This window comes from Triticum urartu, chromosome 2 (genome assembly GCF_003073215.2).
Source record: "Triticum urartu cultivar G1812 chromosome 2, Tu2.1, whole genome shotgun sequence".
Classification (NCBI taxonomy): domain Eukaryota; kingdom Viridiplantae; phylum Streptophyta; class Magnoliopsida; order Poales; family Poaceae; genus Triticum; species Triticum urartu.
Window position 1 is genome coordinate 112,525,220 of NC_053023.1, and position 17,868 is coordinate 112,543,087.

The 17,868-nt window shown below is 47.4% G+C and overlaps 1 protein-coding gene across 1 annotated transcript; it reads right to left on the reverse strand.

Moving 5' to 3' along the window:
- Positions 1–14,478: 14,478 nt before the first annotated feature.
- LOC125541228 (dolichyl-diphosphooligosaccharide--protein glycosyltransferase subunit 4A-like) lies at positions 14,479–14,580 on the reverse strand. Its single transcript, XM_048704689.1, has one exon. The coding sequence runs from the start codon at positions 14,578–14,580 to the stop codon at positions 14,479–14,481; it is 102 nt and encodes a 33-aa protein (XP_048560646.1).
- Between the last annotated feature and the right edge of the window lie 3,288 nt (positions 14,581–17,868).

Here is a 17,868-nt window from a genome sequence, read left to right on the forward strand (position 1 = left end):
TAACCATAAGCCAAAAAGGATCAGAAGATATGATGGCACCCATGTGAACATAGCACGTTTGCGAGCTCGATGCACTCAACACAAGGCATTGCATGACAAGCTAATCATACTACCAGCAAGAAGACATGCTCAAGAAGCTAAACATGGCAAGAACAATCTCATAGCATACATTGATCAACTACCACAACCTTGGCAAAATTGATTTAACACGTAAACAATCTGCTAGGAACATTTTATAGCAAAAGTAGAGCAAGATTGAGTCATGCTAGGATATTCCATAAATGCAAATAAGTACATGGATGGATAGAGCATAACCATATGTCAAAATCATCCTTACTGTACATGCTCAAAAGAAGCATGGATCACTCTGTAGCAACATGAATACATGGCATAAAAATAACATCAGAGAAATGACTTAGTGAAATTCTAAGTCCCTGAAATCAGCAACATCACGAGAGCTACTTTGCATGCATGTGCTCATTATGGCATTGATCACAAAAATACATGGCATACACCCCTGTATAGATGGCATGGCATAGCCCAAAACACATGTAGAGCTCAAGACCATATGCAGCACACAATAATCATGGCAAAAATGACAAATGCTCATAAACTGATAAGAATCAGGAACTAACATTTTATAGCACTCTTGCAATAGCCATTAGGGCATCAAGATGGACTCAAACAAGCATGGTGCAATGGAACAAAATGAAGAGGATATCCTAACGAACATTTTGATATATGGCACGCTCAAAACGGAGCTACGGTGACAGAGATATGGCATGATGAATAGTGCTAGAAAATAATGCAAAAATGACTTAAGAGAGAAAATCGGGGTCAACCCTAGTGGATCTGGATCTTGCACGGATTTCGAGGATGGCCGGGGTAACTCGCCGGAGATGAGGAGGAGGACGGCCGGCGGGGCTCGGGGACGGCCGGAGATGCTCGGGGTGGCCGGATCCGGTCTGGGCCTACCGGATCTGGCCGCCGGAGACGAGGGGCGCGGCGGAGGAGACCCCCGGCGCCGGGCGGAGGCGAGCTCCGGCGCAGCGGCGCACGAGGCGAAGCCGGGCGACGGGGCGAGCGGGGTCCCCGGGCGGCGGCGGGAGGCACGGCGGAGCGCTCGGGCTCGCGAGGCGCGGTCGGGCTCGCGTGGGCCCGCGATGGGCTCGGCGGGCCAAGGCCGCAGGGAGGAGAGAAAGGGAGGCGGCGCGCTGAGGTGGCGATGCCTGGTTGGCTCGGGCGGCGGAGGAGGCGACGTGGCGCGCCCTGATTCGTCGGGGTGACGCGGCCGGTGGACACGTCCAGCACGGGATGGACGTGTCCGGCGGCGCGAGGAGGGAGATGACTAGGGTTTGTACTGTGCGAAAAATTCGAAGGGAGCCACATATTTATAGGTAGAGGGAGCTAGAAGAGTCCAAATGAGGTGCGGTTTTCGGCCATGCGATCATGATCGAACGACCGAGAGGATGGAGGGGGTTTGGATGGGTTTTGGGCCACTTTGGAGGGGTGTTGGGCTGCAACACACACGAGGCCTTTACGGTTCCCCGGTTAACCGTTGGAGTATCAAACGAACTCCAAATGGCACGAAACTTGACAGGCGGTCTACTGGTGGTGTACCAAGGCCGCTTGGCAAATCTCGGTCCACACTGAGAAAGTTTAACACCCGCACACGAAAAGAGGCAAAAGGGGACGTCGGAGGACGTAGGAGTGCCGGATCGCAAAACGGACAACGGGGAAAATGCTCGGATGCATGAGACGAACACGTATGCGAATGCGATGCACATGATGACATGATATGAGATGCATGACATGGACAAAATGCAAAACAAAGACAAAACCCAACCACGAGGGAATATCATAACTTAGAGCCGAAAATGGCAAGAGTTGGAGTACAAATATGGTAGGTTACATCCGGGGCATTATACCACTTCGGTTTCACATTGAATTTCGACCAGGAATGACCCAAAGTGAATGACTTGTCAATGTGAAGTAAGTCAAACTTACATGGCTATTGACTTCAATGCCACTTTGGTTCTGGCCAATAACTTGTTGAATAGAAATCGTAAAACTTGTTGACACACTATTGGACTGTGGACCATCTATGTTTGAGAGAGCCCTCATCGTGGGTGGTATGGACAGGTTCAGTTCCACAAATAGGATCCATGCTTGTGGCCAACCAAGCGTCACCAACAACACATCCTCGTGGCATGTGAATGTCGAACCTCTTGCTTTTGGTGCCTTCCTTTTTTAGTGCCCAATATTTTCTCAACATGAAACAAAAGGGGAATTGGTATCACCCCAAGTCATAATGTATAGGATCTTAACCTTCATTTATCAGTTCACTAGGTATGTGTCCTAAAATATGCATCACAATGAAACAACCATCCCAAAATTGACCTGATTAATACATCTGGGGCCAACCGAAGCAAGCAATCCTATGGTATATGCAACAGACATAGCAAGCAATACAAATGGCATATGGGGCAAGAAAACAAATATGTTTGTGTGTCTAGGTCGGTCATTTCATCGAACATTATGTGGGAATGCCAAGCACTGGCGTTTCCTGACGTTGTCCGCAACCATTGGAGTTGCGGCGAGTCATACGCCGTTTCCTCAGCGGCGACCGCTTCTTCCCGCGCCCAAGCATCCGGGATGCCCAACCATTGTGATGCCGGAATGGTGTTGGGCGTGACCAAGGAGGGATGTGGTACTTCCTCCTGGGCGGAGCGGACGTGGCTAAGTCCATGTTGGAGACTTCCCTCTGCCCAACCTCCTTCTTCGTAGCTTCATGTACGCGTCGTCGGGTGCGTCGCTCTCTCCGGGAGATAGTCTTCGGGTTGCTCGTGGCGACCGGTACCCCCACAAACTCTGCCAAGCCATCCTACATGGCAGTAGGGGCGAGGTAGTGGGCGTCGACATCTAGGACGGTGGCGCGGTGGCGGATTGAGGGTGAAGGAGGATGATGACACTGATGCATGAAAGGAAGAACTGGTGTGGGGGCATGGCGGTCGATTTGGTGAGCTTGGTCAATTTAGAGGGATTTAGGATGGGTCCGGCCTGTTGGATCTGACGTAATGGGCGCATCCGGGAGTCACATATCCACCTCACATATGAACTATATATGAATGGTACGTTTTTGACTCGAATTGAGGGTTCCGGCTCGATAGTATTTTTTTCTGTCCGGGTTCTATCCACCCGAACGTTTAGTGAGGAAGTGAGGTACTCCCTCCATTCCCTTATATGGCCACAAACTCATATTACAGGTTTCAAGATAAGATTTAATGACTTCAATTGCTTAGAAACGTTCACTGGCCTTTCCTATTCAATGTCGTGATTGATAGTTTGGACCTTCGGGAGGCTTGTATGTCGGGGCGGCAGTTCACTTGGGCTAATAACCGTTCTGTGCCAACGTACGAGAAGCTCGATAGGGTACTCATGGATACCGAATGGGAGCTAAAATTTCCTATGGTAACCGTACGAGCCCTAGAGAGAATCGAGGCATTATCGGATCATGCACCAATCATTCTTGATTCTAATTCTACGAGCCATTCTTCCCGCCACCCTTTCAAATTTGAATTGGCATGGCTGCACCGGGAAGGTTTTGTAGAAATAATCAAGAAAGTTTGGGAGAGGCCAGCCATTGGTCGTACACCGATTCAAAGATGGAATTATAAAATAAGGGCCATGAGGCAACACCTCTCTGGATGGGCGAAACACATCAATGGGTTATATAAAAAAGAAAAGCAGCGCCTTTGTACCATCATTGATGACCTCAACAAAATTGCAGAGACCCGTACCTTATCTCAACATGAGATTGAATTGAAAAATCAATCTAATGAGAAGGTTGCCCGTCTTCTGCGAGAAGAGGAGATCAAATACTACCAGAGGTCCAAAGCTGACTTCATTCTAATGGGAGATAGTAATACAAGATACTTCCAATTGCTCGCCAATGGTCGACATAGGAAGAAATGTATTCATAGTATCCAACAGGATGAGGGGCGGATCGAAGGTCAAAGGGAACTCAAAAACTATATCACCAGCTACTACAAATCTTTGTTCGGAGCGTCGGATGAAGGGAATGTTACCCTTGACGAGACCCGAACAGATGATATTTCACAAGTCACGGCAGAAGAGAATGATATCCTCATAGCACCTTTCTCAGAACAGGAGGTGAGAGCGGCGGTGTTCCAAATGGAACACAACAAAGCTCCAGGCCCTGATGGTTTCCCCGCAGAATTCTATCAGAATTTTTGGGATATCATCAAGGCTGACCTTTTGGAGTTGTTCAATTGTCTTCATGCCAATCGACTTGATCTATTCAGAATAAATTTTGGCGAGATTGTTTTGTTGCCGAAGATTAAGGAGGCTGAACGGATTCAGCGGTTCAAACCATATGTCTCCTTAATGTTAGCTTCAAGATTTTCACCAAAGTGGCTACGAATAGGTTAAACTTGATAGCTGACCTGTTGTCCGTCCATCTCAAATGGCCTTTATGCAAGGACGAAATATATTAGATGGTGTAGTAATCCTGCATGAGACCGTCCACGAGATGCACCGAAAAAACATGAGTGGAATGATATTCAAAATTGACTTTGAAAAGGCATATGACAAGGTCAAGTGGTCTTTCCTTCAACAGGCCCTAAGGATGAAAGGTTTCTCTGATAAATGGCGCCAGTGGATCCACAATTTTGTAACTGGAGGTAGTGTGGCCATCAAAGTCAGTGATGATGTAGGCCATTACTTTTAGACAAAAAAAGGACTACGGCAGGGTGACTCCATGTCCCCAATGTTATTTAACATTGTCGCTGACATGTTGGCGATTCTGATTGAGCGCGCCAAGCAGGACGGCCAGATTGCAGGAGTAGTGCCACACCTTGTGGATGGTGGCCTCTCTATTTTACAATACGCCGATGACACAATTCTTTTTATGGAACATGATCTGGACAAGGCTCGAAACCTGAAACTCTTGCTTTCAGTGTTTGAGAAAATGTCGGGTCTCAAAATAAACTTCCATAAAAGCGAATTGTTCTGCTGTGGAGAAGCCGTTGAGGCGGTGGCCGATTATGCTGACCTATTTGGTTGCGCACATGGCCAATTCCCGATTAAATATCTGGGAATACCGATTCATTATCGACGCCTCACCATTGCGTAGTGGAAGCATGTAGAGGAGCGTCTAGAGAAACGGTTGAGTAGTTGGAAAGGCAAACTACTCTCAGTTGGAGGACGGTTGGTTTTGATTAACTCTGTCCTCACAAATATAGTTCTCTATATGCTTTCTTTCTTTCAACTCCCAAAAGGGGTCCTAAAAAGACTGGATTATTTTAGATCCAGATTCTTTTGGCAAGGGGACGGTGAAAAGAAAAAATACAGGCTGGCCAAATGGAGCGTGGTTTGTAGGCCGAAAGACCAAGGAGGGCTCGGAATTCATGACTTGCAGGTCAAAAACGAGGCCCTACTCAGTAAATGGTTGTTCAAACTTCTTACTGAGGATGGTGTTTGGCAAACCATGTTGCGCAACAAGTATCTAGGTTAAAAGGCGGTGTCCCAGGCATTTTGGAAACCTGGCGATTCGCACTTTTGGGCTAGCCTAATGGCGGCAAAGAAACATCTTTTTCGCTTTGGGTCTTTCGCGATAAAGGATGGGTCGGAGATTCGTTTTTGGAAGACATCTGGCTAGGCAATGCCAGTCTCCGAGAACAATATCCAGGCTTATACAACATTGTTCGCGATAAGAATAATACTATTGCGCAAGTGCTCAGTTCATTCCCGCCGAATATTTCGTTCAGGCGGGATTTGATTGGCCCCCGACTTGTGTAATGGCATAATCTTTTATCCTGACTGGATTCAATTAACCTGACACAAGGGCGGGATGTGTTTCGCTGGAACCTTACTACATCAGGGTCTTTCACTGTAGACTCTATGTATCGTGCGCTCACACATTCTGAGGTACCGGTGAGTAATAACAAGAAAATTTGGAAGTCCAAGATTCCACTAAAAGTGAAAATTTTCATGTGGTATCTTCGTAGGGGGGTTGTGTTAACCAAAGACAATCTCGCACGATGCAACTGGCAAGGGAGTAAGAAGTGTTGTTTTTGTACTCATGACGAGACAATCAAACACCTCCTTTTCCAATGCAAGTTTGCACGTTCTACGTGGTCAATCATCCAAATAGCGTCAAATTTGTATCCGCCCACAACTGTTGCCAATATTTTTGGTCATTGGTTGGACGGTATTTCAAATAGGTTCAAAACGCTAATAAGGGTGGGAGCGTATGCCTTAATTTGGTCGCTTTGTCTATGTAGAAATGATTTTGTTTTTAACGGAAGAAATGCTTCTCCTCTACAGGTTATTTTCCGGTGTACGCAATTGCTACGTATGTGGTCTATGTTACAACGACCGGAGGACCAATCGCTGTTCAAGGAGGTGTGTATGCGATTGGAGCAGGTGGCTATGGAGGTTTTTTTCCAACATGGATGGCAACATAACCTTCGGATCGATCCACCATCTCCATCGACATAGGCATAGTGTCGGTCTATAGGGCTCTACTATTGCCGATTTGTCAAATTTTTTTCATCAATTTTTGTCAGACCTTCATATTGGACCGTGTGCATCCTAATTATGCAGAGGCTGGGTGCTCTCATAATGCTTTGTATCCGCTTGATACTACATTTGAGATAATAAAATCGCCCTTTATCGAAAAATTGCTTAGAAACCACAACATATCTTTTTCATTGCCATTTCTGAATAAGCCAAAGCGAAAATGTGCAACCGTGGACACGAGGCGGAACTGCGCTCGATGCCGATCGAAGGTTTTGGCATCGCAAACGTCTTAATCCAACCCAACTAGCAGCACATCGGACTGTTGTTATTGTGAAAAGGCTCCTATAGAAGTGCACACACGCGCACGATTTAACTAGGCTACTAGGCACCCAACAAAGGCAGCCACCACGGAGAGCGCGAAGCTACCTCGTAGATCATCTTTGATGCCGCCCCCGCGTGCGCGCCAAAGACCCCCTCTATACAGAAAAATGCTCCATGCGGGGTGCGAATCTTCATGTCGCCACTCACCGCACGATCCGTCGTGGAGTATCGGAGGAAGGACCTGCGTGCTGCGGGAATGGCTTTACGTTCCACCATGGTTTTCCACCTCGACCGTTCCACCTGCCACCGGCGACAGCATGATGACCGCCACCGGGAGGAGCAACGACCGCCCGTGCACTGATCTCCATTCACATTGCGACCACGAGACGAGTGTGACAGACGATAGTAACCATCAACACGACACGGGCATAACAAAGCTTGTGTTTTCAGAAGATTCATCCTGAAACTGTTACGAGCTCAAAGGCAAGGCCACGAGGGCACGACTTTGGGACACGGGACATCCAACTGGCTGGCATACATACAGATCACATCATCAAACAAGCAACAAGCGAAAAGCAGGAGTTAACATGGACAGATAGTAAATCAATCTTCTATAATCTCCATGGTTCACTAGTTCAACAGATTAAACACAGTTCAAGTCGCCAGATACTGAATCCTAAAAAAGCATGCTCAACACTCAAATCAACTTGATTAGGATTAGTATTGGCAGTCATGAGGGCGACGGGGCGGGCGGAAGGGCGGACGCCCGTGCGCGAGACCGCGACGGCGCCGGCCGCTGCCGGTGATCAACTGCGCGTCGGCGGGCGGTTTTGGACGCTAGCCGACTCCGACGACGACGATGCGGACGACGATGGGCATGCACCCCCGGCAGAGTTGCCGCCCTCTCCGACTCCTTCGGATCTTATTTATGAATTTTTTAACTCAGGTTATAACGAGGAGGAAGTAGCAACGACGATTGATCGAGTACTCCCAGCGGACGATCCGGCGTGCATTGGTCTTCACGTGGGCGAGAAGAACGAGATGATCCGACGGGTTGTTCATCGGAGGACGGCGGCGTCGGCGCTAAGACCTTGGAAGGGTCTCCTACCTAAGGCGAGTCTTCCGAATCTTACGCTTTTCGATTTGATTAGACCGGAGTCGTGGATTACTGTAAAGAAGAAGAAGCACGCGAGGCGGATCGACCATCGACAGGTACCGGCGGCGCCTGTGTTGGCCGTGCCGGCGACCGGGATCTCGGAGATGAGATCAATGCGTTTGAATCACTTATTGGGCTGCGCTGGGCCGGCTCGGAAGGAGCCGGGGCTGCGAGGAGATGGGCCAGGGTCATATGGGTATGAGGCCCATGCTGTACCGGACCAGGATCCTGCCCGTATTGATTTCGCATGCACGTACGCAGACGATCGAGCTGCTTTTCCTCGAGCGCTGTCTCCTGCTCGTTTTAGGGTTCATCGGTGCGGCACCCGTGGATTCCCGAAGTGTGGTGATCGCCGGGCTAGGAGAATCCGGCCTCTCCTGGGCATGGCCGGACGCGGTTCTACGACGCAGCCGCCTCCCAAGAAGATGGCGTCCTCCACTTCTGCTGGACGAGGCAGGGCGGCTTCGCCGGCGGCGGCGGGCGCTGGGCGTGGAGGCCTTGCGCCGATTGGCCAGAGGCCGCCGGCGGCCGGGAGTGTGCCGCTGGGTAACCCGGGCCGTGGCAGCAGTCACTTGGGTGTGCGGCCGCCGGGGCATCTACCCGTGCAAACACCCGCTGGTAGGGGCGGGCTCAGGCCTCAGGCGCCGGGTGCGATGCCCGCTGCTCAGCCGGTCGCGGGTCGTGGTGGACCTCGGCCTCCTGCGCCGGCCGGTGTGGCTGCTGCTGGCCGGGGCGGTGCTCCTCCTGGGGGTGCGCTGACTACTACGGGCGGTCAGCCTCGGGCAGCGCCTCCGCCTCACGTCGTCGCGAGGCCAGTTCAGAACCGGTCGGGACCGACGCAGAATAAGCAGAATGCTATCGCCAATGAGTCGCTTGCTCTGCCCCGAGGCCAGTGGGGAGACGATGGATTTGATGCGTATAGGGGAGAGGTTTTCCCGCTCGAGATTGAGTTTGAGGACACTGATCTGTTTGCTGAGGCCATTAATGGGAATGACGTGGATATGCACGAGGGTGACGACAGTGCGGGTGCCAGGGGGGCACCGACTGATGAGTCCTCGAGGGAGGGGACTAACGGTTCTGGCCCTATTGCTCAGTTGCCTGGGGTTGGGTCCGGAGTTGAGCCGACACCTTCACCATCGGTGCCTATGACTTCGATGAGGTTTGGGTCCTTCGAGCTAGCCTCTGCCCCTCCCAGACTTTGGAGCGACAGGGTGGATTTGATGATGTGTCCGAGCATACGCTCCCTTTGTTGGAGTTCGAGGGAGCTGGCGGGTCCTTGCCTGGACTTATGGTGACGGCATCGTCGCCGAGGACTTTGGTTGGAGTTGGGGACGTTGAGCCTGTGGTTGCTTCTACTCCCCCTGCTTCACCTGTGGTCGAGGTGCCGGAGATGATGTCTACGCCCGAGTTGGGGCTTGGGGGAGGGGAGTCGGGGCAGGTGGCCTCGACAACTCCCATCCCTACACCGTCGCCGGTGATGTCGGTCTTGGAGGCGTCGGCGGGTGCTGCGACAGGTGGTCCGAGGCAGGTGGCCTCGGCTATCTCGTCCCAGGTGGCAACGACGGCGTCCGCACCTTCTGTGGCGCTGGGGGGGAGGGTTCGGGGCAGGTGGCCCTGACTCCTCCTTCTTCTGCGGCGGTCAGGAGGACCGCCTCTCTGACGACGCCGGCGCACCACTCGGCGCCGAGGGGTGGGACGGGAGGAGGGCTCGGGCAGGCGGCCCACGCCCTTCTCTCTCCCGACTCGCCCGCGGCTCAGGGCCTCCGTGAGGGCCACTTATCCGAGGGGCATGGGAGCCCCCAGCCGCCTACTCCAATGACCTTGGTTGACCCTTTGAGGGATTCAACGCGAGGTTTTACTAGGGAGGAGGTCATTGCTTTTGGCGGGATCCCTGACCCGGTCTCGGCGGGGAGACGGATGAGTGCTCGCATTCAGGAGCTCCCGGATGTGGATGACATGCAGCAGAGGTGCGCTATGAGGGCGGCCAAGCTTCATGATGTTGCAATCTCTACTGGTATGTCCGTCAACATATCTAATTCTTTATTGCATTTTTCTAATGAGGACATTATAAATAATGCAAACCAATTAGGAGTTTCACTAGGGGCTACGGATAGTGAGATTTCCAAGTTGGTGAATGATCTTTTAGATTTGGAGGCAGAGCGTGCCTTAGAGACAATTCGTAATCTCGCAGCGGTAAAACCAATGAATGATGATGAGATTGATGCGTTAGGGGTCAGGGTGCTGGATAATCTGTGTGTGGATCTAGCACCATCCAACCATGAGTCTGAGAATGATGATGTGCCCATAGATGATGCAGTTGTTAGTACCGTTGAACCCGGTTATGAGGACCGGGAAACTGAACCTAGTAAACCAAAGCACAAGTGGAAATGGAAGATTTATCCCGATTCTGCAGTACGTAGGAGTGCTAGGATTCGAACCACCAAAAAATTCTATGATGATCGATGAAAGGAATCTTATGGAATAGCAGAGGTCTGAAGGACTTAGCTAAAAGAAGGTTTCTGGCTGAGGCATCTTTGGAGCAACGTTTAGATTTTGTTGCTCTTTCGGAAACTGGACGAGCTAACTTTGCGCCCGAGTTTCTTTCCTATCTTGTGGGTGGTGTTGATTTCGATTGGCATTGTCTCCCCCCGCGAGGAAGATCGGGTGGTATCTTGCTGGGTGTGAGATGCGATTCGCTTGAAGTCCGAAGTGTAGTGATGGGCGACTTCGCGGTTAAGTTTCGAGTCAGGTCTAAAGTAGATGGTTTCAACTGGGCTTTGGTGGCAGTTTATGGTGCCGCACAGCCCGAGCTTAAACCGGAATTTCTGGCGGACCTTGTTCGAATCTGTGGGTCAGAGCAGCTCCCAATTTTAGTTGGGGGTGATTTCAATATCATTAGGAGGAGAGAGGAGAAAAACAATGATAACTTTGACGGCAGGTGGTCGTTTATGTTTATACCATTATTGAAAGCTTGGATCTGAGGGAGATAGAGCTTTCTGGTAGAAAGTTTACCTGGGCTAATGCTTTGCCAAACCCGACTTATGAAAAGCTTGATCGAGTTCTCGCGAGTGTGGAGTGGGAACAGAAGTTCCCTCTTGTAACGGTACAACCTCTCTCGCGGGGCATTTCCGATCATACACCCTTGCTCGTGGATTCTGGTGAGTCGAGCCATGTGGGGAACAAAAACACCTTCTCTTTTGAGATGGCCTGGTTCGAACACGAAGGATTCTTGGACCTGATTGCCAGGGAATGGGCTAAGGGTGCAGGAGGGAGGACTTCGGTCGAGCGCTGGCAGAATAAGATTAAGAATTTGAGAAGTTTCTTATGGGGTTGGGCTAAGCACCTTAGCGGAGTGTATAAGATTGAAAAGGACAGGCTCCTTTCTCTTATACATGCACTAGACATAAAGGCCGAATCCATGATTTTGTTGCCTGCTGAGCTTCAGGTTAAAGCTGAGGCGGAGAAGAGGTTGAAAGAACTTCTCCACGAAGAAGAACTGAAGTGGGCGTTGCGGGCTAAGGTCCGCAGAGTGGTCCAAGGGGACGCAAATACTCAATTCTTTCACTTGATTGCTAATGGTAAGCACAGAAAGAAGAGGATCTTTCAACTTGAACAAGATGAGGGCACTATTTTAGGACAAGACAACCTCAAAACCTATATAACAGAGTATTATAGGCAGTTGTTTGGACCGCCGGAGGATAGCTGTGTGTCCCTCGATGAGTCCAGGGCTGAGGATGTGCCTCAACTGTCGGCTGCTGATAATGATATTCTGGTTGCCCCGTTCACTGAGAAGGAGGTGCTTGATGCTATTGCACAGATGAAAAATAATAAGGCTCCTGGACCGGATGGTTTTCCGGTTGAGTTCTACAAAAAGTGCTGGCACATCATTAAGGGGGATTTGCTTCCTATGTTTCATGATTTGTTCTCTAGACAGCTTCACTTATTTCACTTGAACTTTGGAACTATCACACTGCTCCCTAAGAAAACGGATGCTGTGAGAATTGAGCAGTTCAGGCCAATCTGCCTTCTCAATGTTAGTTTCAAAATTTTCACCAAGATCGGGACTAATAGGCTTACACAGATTGCGCTTTCTGTGGTGCAACAGTCCCAAACTGCTTTCATGACGGACAGAAACATCCTTGAAGGGGTGGTCGTCCTTCATGAAACGCTCCATGAAATCCATTCAAAAAAATTAGATGGAGTAATTTTTAAGGTGGATTTCGAGAAAGCGTACGATAAGGTCAAATGGCCATTCCTCCAACAGGCATTGCGTATGAAAGGTTTTGATGAAGCCTGGCGCCGCCAGGTTGAATCATTCACGCAAAAAGGTAGTGTGGGAATTAAAGTGAATGACGATATTGGTCGTTACTTCCAGACACATAAAGGCCTAAGACAAGGAGATCCGATGTCCCCTATATTGTTTAACATTGTGGTTGATATGTTAGCAATTTTGATAGGGAGGGCTAAGGAGAATGGTCAAGTGGCTTGGTACCCCATCTTGTTGATGGAGGTGTATCCATCCTGCAGTACGATGATGATACAATCATCTTCATGGAGCATGATTTGGCCAAGGCGAGAAATATGAAGCTGGTGTTATGCCTGTTCGAACAATTGACCGGGTTAAAGATTAACTTTCATAAGAGTGAGTTGTTCTGCTTTGGTAGAGCAAAGGATGAACAGGACGCTTATAGGCAATTGTTTGGGTGCGAGTTGGGGGAGTTACCTTTCTCCTACTTAGGTATCCCGATCCACCATCGTAGGCTGACGAACCGAGAATGGAAGTGCATCGAAGACCGATTTGAGAAGAAGCTGAGTTGCTGGAAGGGCAAGCTCATGTCATACGGTGGCCGATTAATTTTGATTAACTCGGTACTCATGAGTATGCCTATGTTTCTCTTATCGTTCTTTGAAGTCCCAGTTGGTGTCAGGAAAAGACTGGACTTCTATCGATCGCGTTTCTTTTGACAGGGTGATGACTTAAAAAGAAAGTACCGGCTAGCTAAATGGGATATTATCTGTAGACCGAAAGACCAAGGGGGTCTCGGAATCGAGAATCTTGAAGTTAAGAACAGATGTCTTCTTAGTAAGTGGCTGTGGAAACTGTTTTCTGAGACTGATGCCACGTGGGCGCAAATCCTTCGTAGCAAGTACCTCCACACAAAAACTTGGTCCCAGGTTACAGTCAGGCCAACCGACTTGCCTTTTTGGAGAGGACTGATGAAAGTCAAACTGTCCTTTCTTAATAGGACAAAGTTCATTATTGGCAACGGTGCTAGTACGCGTTTTTGGGAGGATACTTGGCTCGGAAAGACACCTTTGGCCATTCAATATTTGTCTTTATATCGTATTGTTCAACGACGTGAGGTGTTCGTTGCAATGGTATTTCAATCTATCCCCCTTAATATTCAGTTCAGACGGTCGCTAGCGGGCAATCGTTGGGAAGCTTGGCTCCGTCTAGTTAGGAGACTGATGGAGGTTCAGCTTTCTCAACAACCCGATAAATTACGCTGGAAGCTGGCTAGGTCTGAAGTTTTCACGGTTAAATCAATGTATATTGATGTTAGTAATTCGTCCTCCATTCCTACCTCTAAGCATGTTTGGGAGGTTAAAGTGCCTTTCAAAATAAAAGTGTTTATGTGGTTTGTCCATAAACAAGTCATTTTAACTAAGGACAACTTGATAAAGCGTAATTGGACAGGAACTACTAGGTGTAGTTTCTGTGATCGGGATGAGACGATTCAACACCTCTTTTTTAATTGCCCGTTAGCCAAAGTTCTATGGCGGACGGTCCACATTGCTTTTAAGATTACTCCACCGAACTCTGTCAATGCGTTATTTGGGATATGGCTTAATGGGATTGAGCCAGACTTAGTGAGACATATTCGTGTTGGAGTTTGCGCCTTGCTGTGGACTATCTGGAATTGCAGAAATGATTTGGTGTTTAACAGAATATCACGTATTCACTTTTTGCGGGTTATTTTCCGAGCCACCACACTGATCCGTTCATGGTCGCTACTCACTCTGACGGAGGCCAGGGAGCATTTGGTTACTGGATCTGTCTGCTGGGAGATGGTAGCTCGGGATATCTTCAACTGGTTTGGATGGCGGTCATGTAATAGGATAGGCAATTAGTTTACCTATCTTTCTTTAGCCAGCCGGTTGTGGCTTTTCTTTCTTGGCTAGTTGGTGTTTCTAGCCTTTTTAGCTCTGTGTGAGCTTTCTTTTTTTGTTCTGTCAGTTGGAGACTTTGAAACCTTGTTCAAACTTTTATTTGGTTAATAAGATGGCCGTATGCATCACTCTGATGCAGAGGCCGGAGAACTCCCCCTTTTCGATAAAAAAAGAAAAAAAAGTCGCCAGATACTTTGCACTTAAGAAGAACCGTCAAGCGCTCCGTCCCCATTAACCGACATATTTCCCAACTTGCTCCGAGTAAGACGGTGCAAAACAAGAGATGATCAGTTGTCGTAGTTCGGGTCCTCCATCACAAAGTGGACCAACACAAAGATGAAGATGCCCAGGAAGTTGGTGAAGAAACCCAGGTCTTGGTCGTCAAACATGTGCAGAAAACATTGCAAGCAAAGGATAGTTAAGGTCTGAAAACAAGCTAGCCATGATACATGATCAAATGTGCTGGTTGCCACTTGTCAGAAGTATATGACATGGAAGCAAAGGCTAAAGCACAACATACAAACAGAGGTTATGAACGAGCTGTGCGCCTAGTGTCTACTATAGGATCATGGCCACAGGTTATCAATAAAAAATGCAGCAAGTCAACCTCGCGTAATCTGCTCACCTCGCTTCAAGTATACAGCGTTTTGGTCCTTGAACTTGATCCTATTCAACGCTTCTTCTTTTTTTCTGAGGTGATCCTATTCAACGCATAGGTCGAGGTTTGTCCTTTTTACTTTTGAGACAAAGGTCGAGGTTTGTCAACCTCGCATAATCTGCTCACCTGACGCTACCCACCATTACTGGGCCAGCTCAAGCAGACTTCGGAAGACTCTCTCTTCCGGTTTTGAAAGATTCTACTAGTAGAACATTCCTTGACAACTTTTCCTTTTTACTGTGTTTTTATTTCGCATTTTCCTATTATTTTTATTTTACAATTTTACTTTTTAAAATACAGCAACATTTCTTAAATTTATGATTTTTCTAAATTCATTTTTTAAAATTCATGAATATTGTTTTAATTTTTCATTTCTTTGAAGTTTGAGAATGTTTTTAAAATTCATGAAATTTACTTTTTTGTAATTTTTAAATTTTGGAAGCATTTTTAAAAATTAGGGAATAATTTTATATTCACATTATTTTGATTTGGGAAAATGTTTTAGATTGGGAATATTCTCTAAAATTCATGGTTTTTTTAAATTCCTGATTTACTTTTAAAAATTGAAAGTATTTTAAAGAAAACTGGTTGAAATAAAAAAGTGGCCAAGAAATGAATATAAATAAACGTCACTGCAATACATACTAGAGCAACTCATTTGGCGTTCGCAGGGATGAGCAAACTCACTAGTTAACCCCGTGCAAAGGTCACTCACACCTTCTCTCATGATGACAAGTGATGCATTGCATATGCGGCACTTACCGCAATCTGGAAGTTTTGGTGGGATTTTCTTCGCATGCACGGGACGCATGTGTCGGTTGCTTGTTTGTCTTTTTCTCATAGATTTGTTTTCTCAAAATGTTTTATCCCTTGAATCATCTGTTCGAATCATGAGAGAAGGTGTATTCATAGTCGCGACAGCACAAAGGTTGTTGTCGCCGGCCTGGGTTTGAGTCTCCTCATTTTCCTATAAGAATAAGACAGGGGGCTTCTTTCCCTCTGTTTTCATTCTTTTTCTGTTCGAATCATGAACCGTATTCATAGTCGCATTCTACTAGGAGCCGCTACCAGCTATCGACTTGCGTCGTGTCCATGTGTGCATGAACATATAGGGTTGCGTGCTTAAGGGGCAGGAACCCACTCAGATTGGATCCAAGTTGAATTGGGTGTGGATAATGGATATCACGTGTTGAGTCCATCTTAAACGTCTATATAATTGGAGGGGCAAGACCTTGAAAAGAGTTCGACCAGTTCCACGACCAAGTCATCGTCAGTCGCATGTTGACATCGTGCGAGTGGACCTAGCAGTTCGCTGCCCGACATTTCTCCCTGCACGCATAGATATCTTAGAGACGTCGAAGATTCATAGTTTGGACAAACTGTGAGAAACTATTCGAGGATCCGACGGGAACATGCATCTTCAACTCCATTCCTGTTGTCGTGACCGTGTATCTCCACGACATGTGTTCATCGTTCGCACAACAATTTTGTTTTGTTTTGTGATAAGATAATTGATGAGTGTTATTTTTACACTCCTCTAACCTAAGTTTAAGCAGAAATATTTTATTAAAACCGAGATATTCGCTCTGATATTGCTACTAATGACTAATGAATGCAAACGATTCTAAATATTCGATCTTTATTTTATTTCCACGAGAAATTGGCTATTTATGGACAAAATCAAGCCAATACATGAAAAGGGGTAAAGTAGAGATAGAAGAGATCAAGTGGGTGGTGCACCAGAGGAAACAGAGCAAAAGGCGACCTTCCATATGATTATCCGCGCTCTTATGGATAGTTGTATGGCATGGCAACCGAGGCGACTGGTCTACGTGAACGACATTTATAAAGGGCCTGGCGCCAAATGAATACCAGAACATCACAGAACAAGCCAGTCATTCTCATCTTCACTAAAGCCATCTCCATCAACCATAGCCGCCACCATTTTCCATCACCGTAGCCACAACCTTCACCACCACCATAGTTCTCAGCAATCTAGTCATACTTGTAATCATGTATCACACACGGCATCCATTGTAAAACATATTATCAATCAATAAATCTTCATGATGTGTTCTTCGTTTGATCTGATCTTCATGTGTGGGTAGTTCGGTAAGGTCATGGGTTGAGGCAAGGGTCTTGCAACCCGATGTATTTTTTTGGAGAGTTCAATGAAAGTACGTTGAATTAACGTCTCGTATGCATAGCATAAAAAATGTTCCGTTGTTGTCTCATGTCTCGTTCGCGTTCTTCATCCCTGCAGGTACCCAAGATCATGGAGAGCGAGTCACAAAGATGCTGAGGGTAGGGAGACCGTGACGTGTTATTCCAAACACCAATGGCAGAAATGTTTAGTGTGATAACACAAGTCGTATCCTTGGAGATTCAAGAGGTGTAGTCATTAAATGCCCAATGCTTTTGTCTGATTATTGCAGTCTTAATTAACAGTGCAACCCCGTGCAACGGACAAGGCTTTCGTTGGACAACTGACTCTTGATGCAGGACGCGTGCCGGTCAAGACATAATTTGGACACATGCCCCACTTCGATATGTAGCAAGCACATCTTGATGGATGACTTCCAGAGTACAAATTAAGATCATGATTCATGATGGTCCCGACACAAATATATGGTTGTAAGCATAAGTCCTCATACCCATGCCTATTTTTATTATAAGTGTTTTCAGTGTCAGCTTGATTTACGATCTGGTCAAAAGATAGAATTTAATTCTCTAGCAAGACCTTGTTTGATACCCTAGCTTAAATGGCACCATCCTCTCGTGGGTTCGGTAACTCAGGGTCACCTCTGGGGAAAAAGGCGAGAATCCTTTCTGCTCCATTTTCGGCTCACTAAAGGAAGTAATCGAACCATTTTCTGGCGTCGTTGCCGAGGAGGCTTTGTGTGCCTAGTCTTTGTGTTTAGAGTTTTTATTAAGAGTGTTGTTTGAGTTTTTAGTTTACTTTTTGTTGCAAGTCTTGTCAGTAGAAAATCTAAAAAATATTACTACGAGTCATAACCTA

What these genes read in the sequence shown, in the direction of transcription:
- LOC125541228 (XM_048704689.1), bottom strand. Translation starts at nt 14,580, where the DNA reads ATGTTTGACGACCAAGACCTGGGTTTCTTCACCAACTTCCTGGGCATC.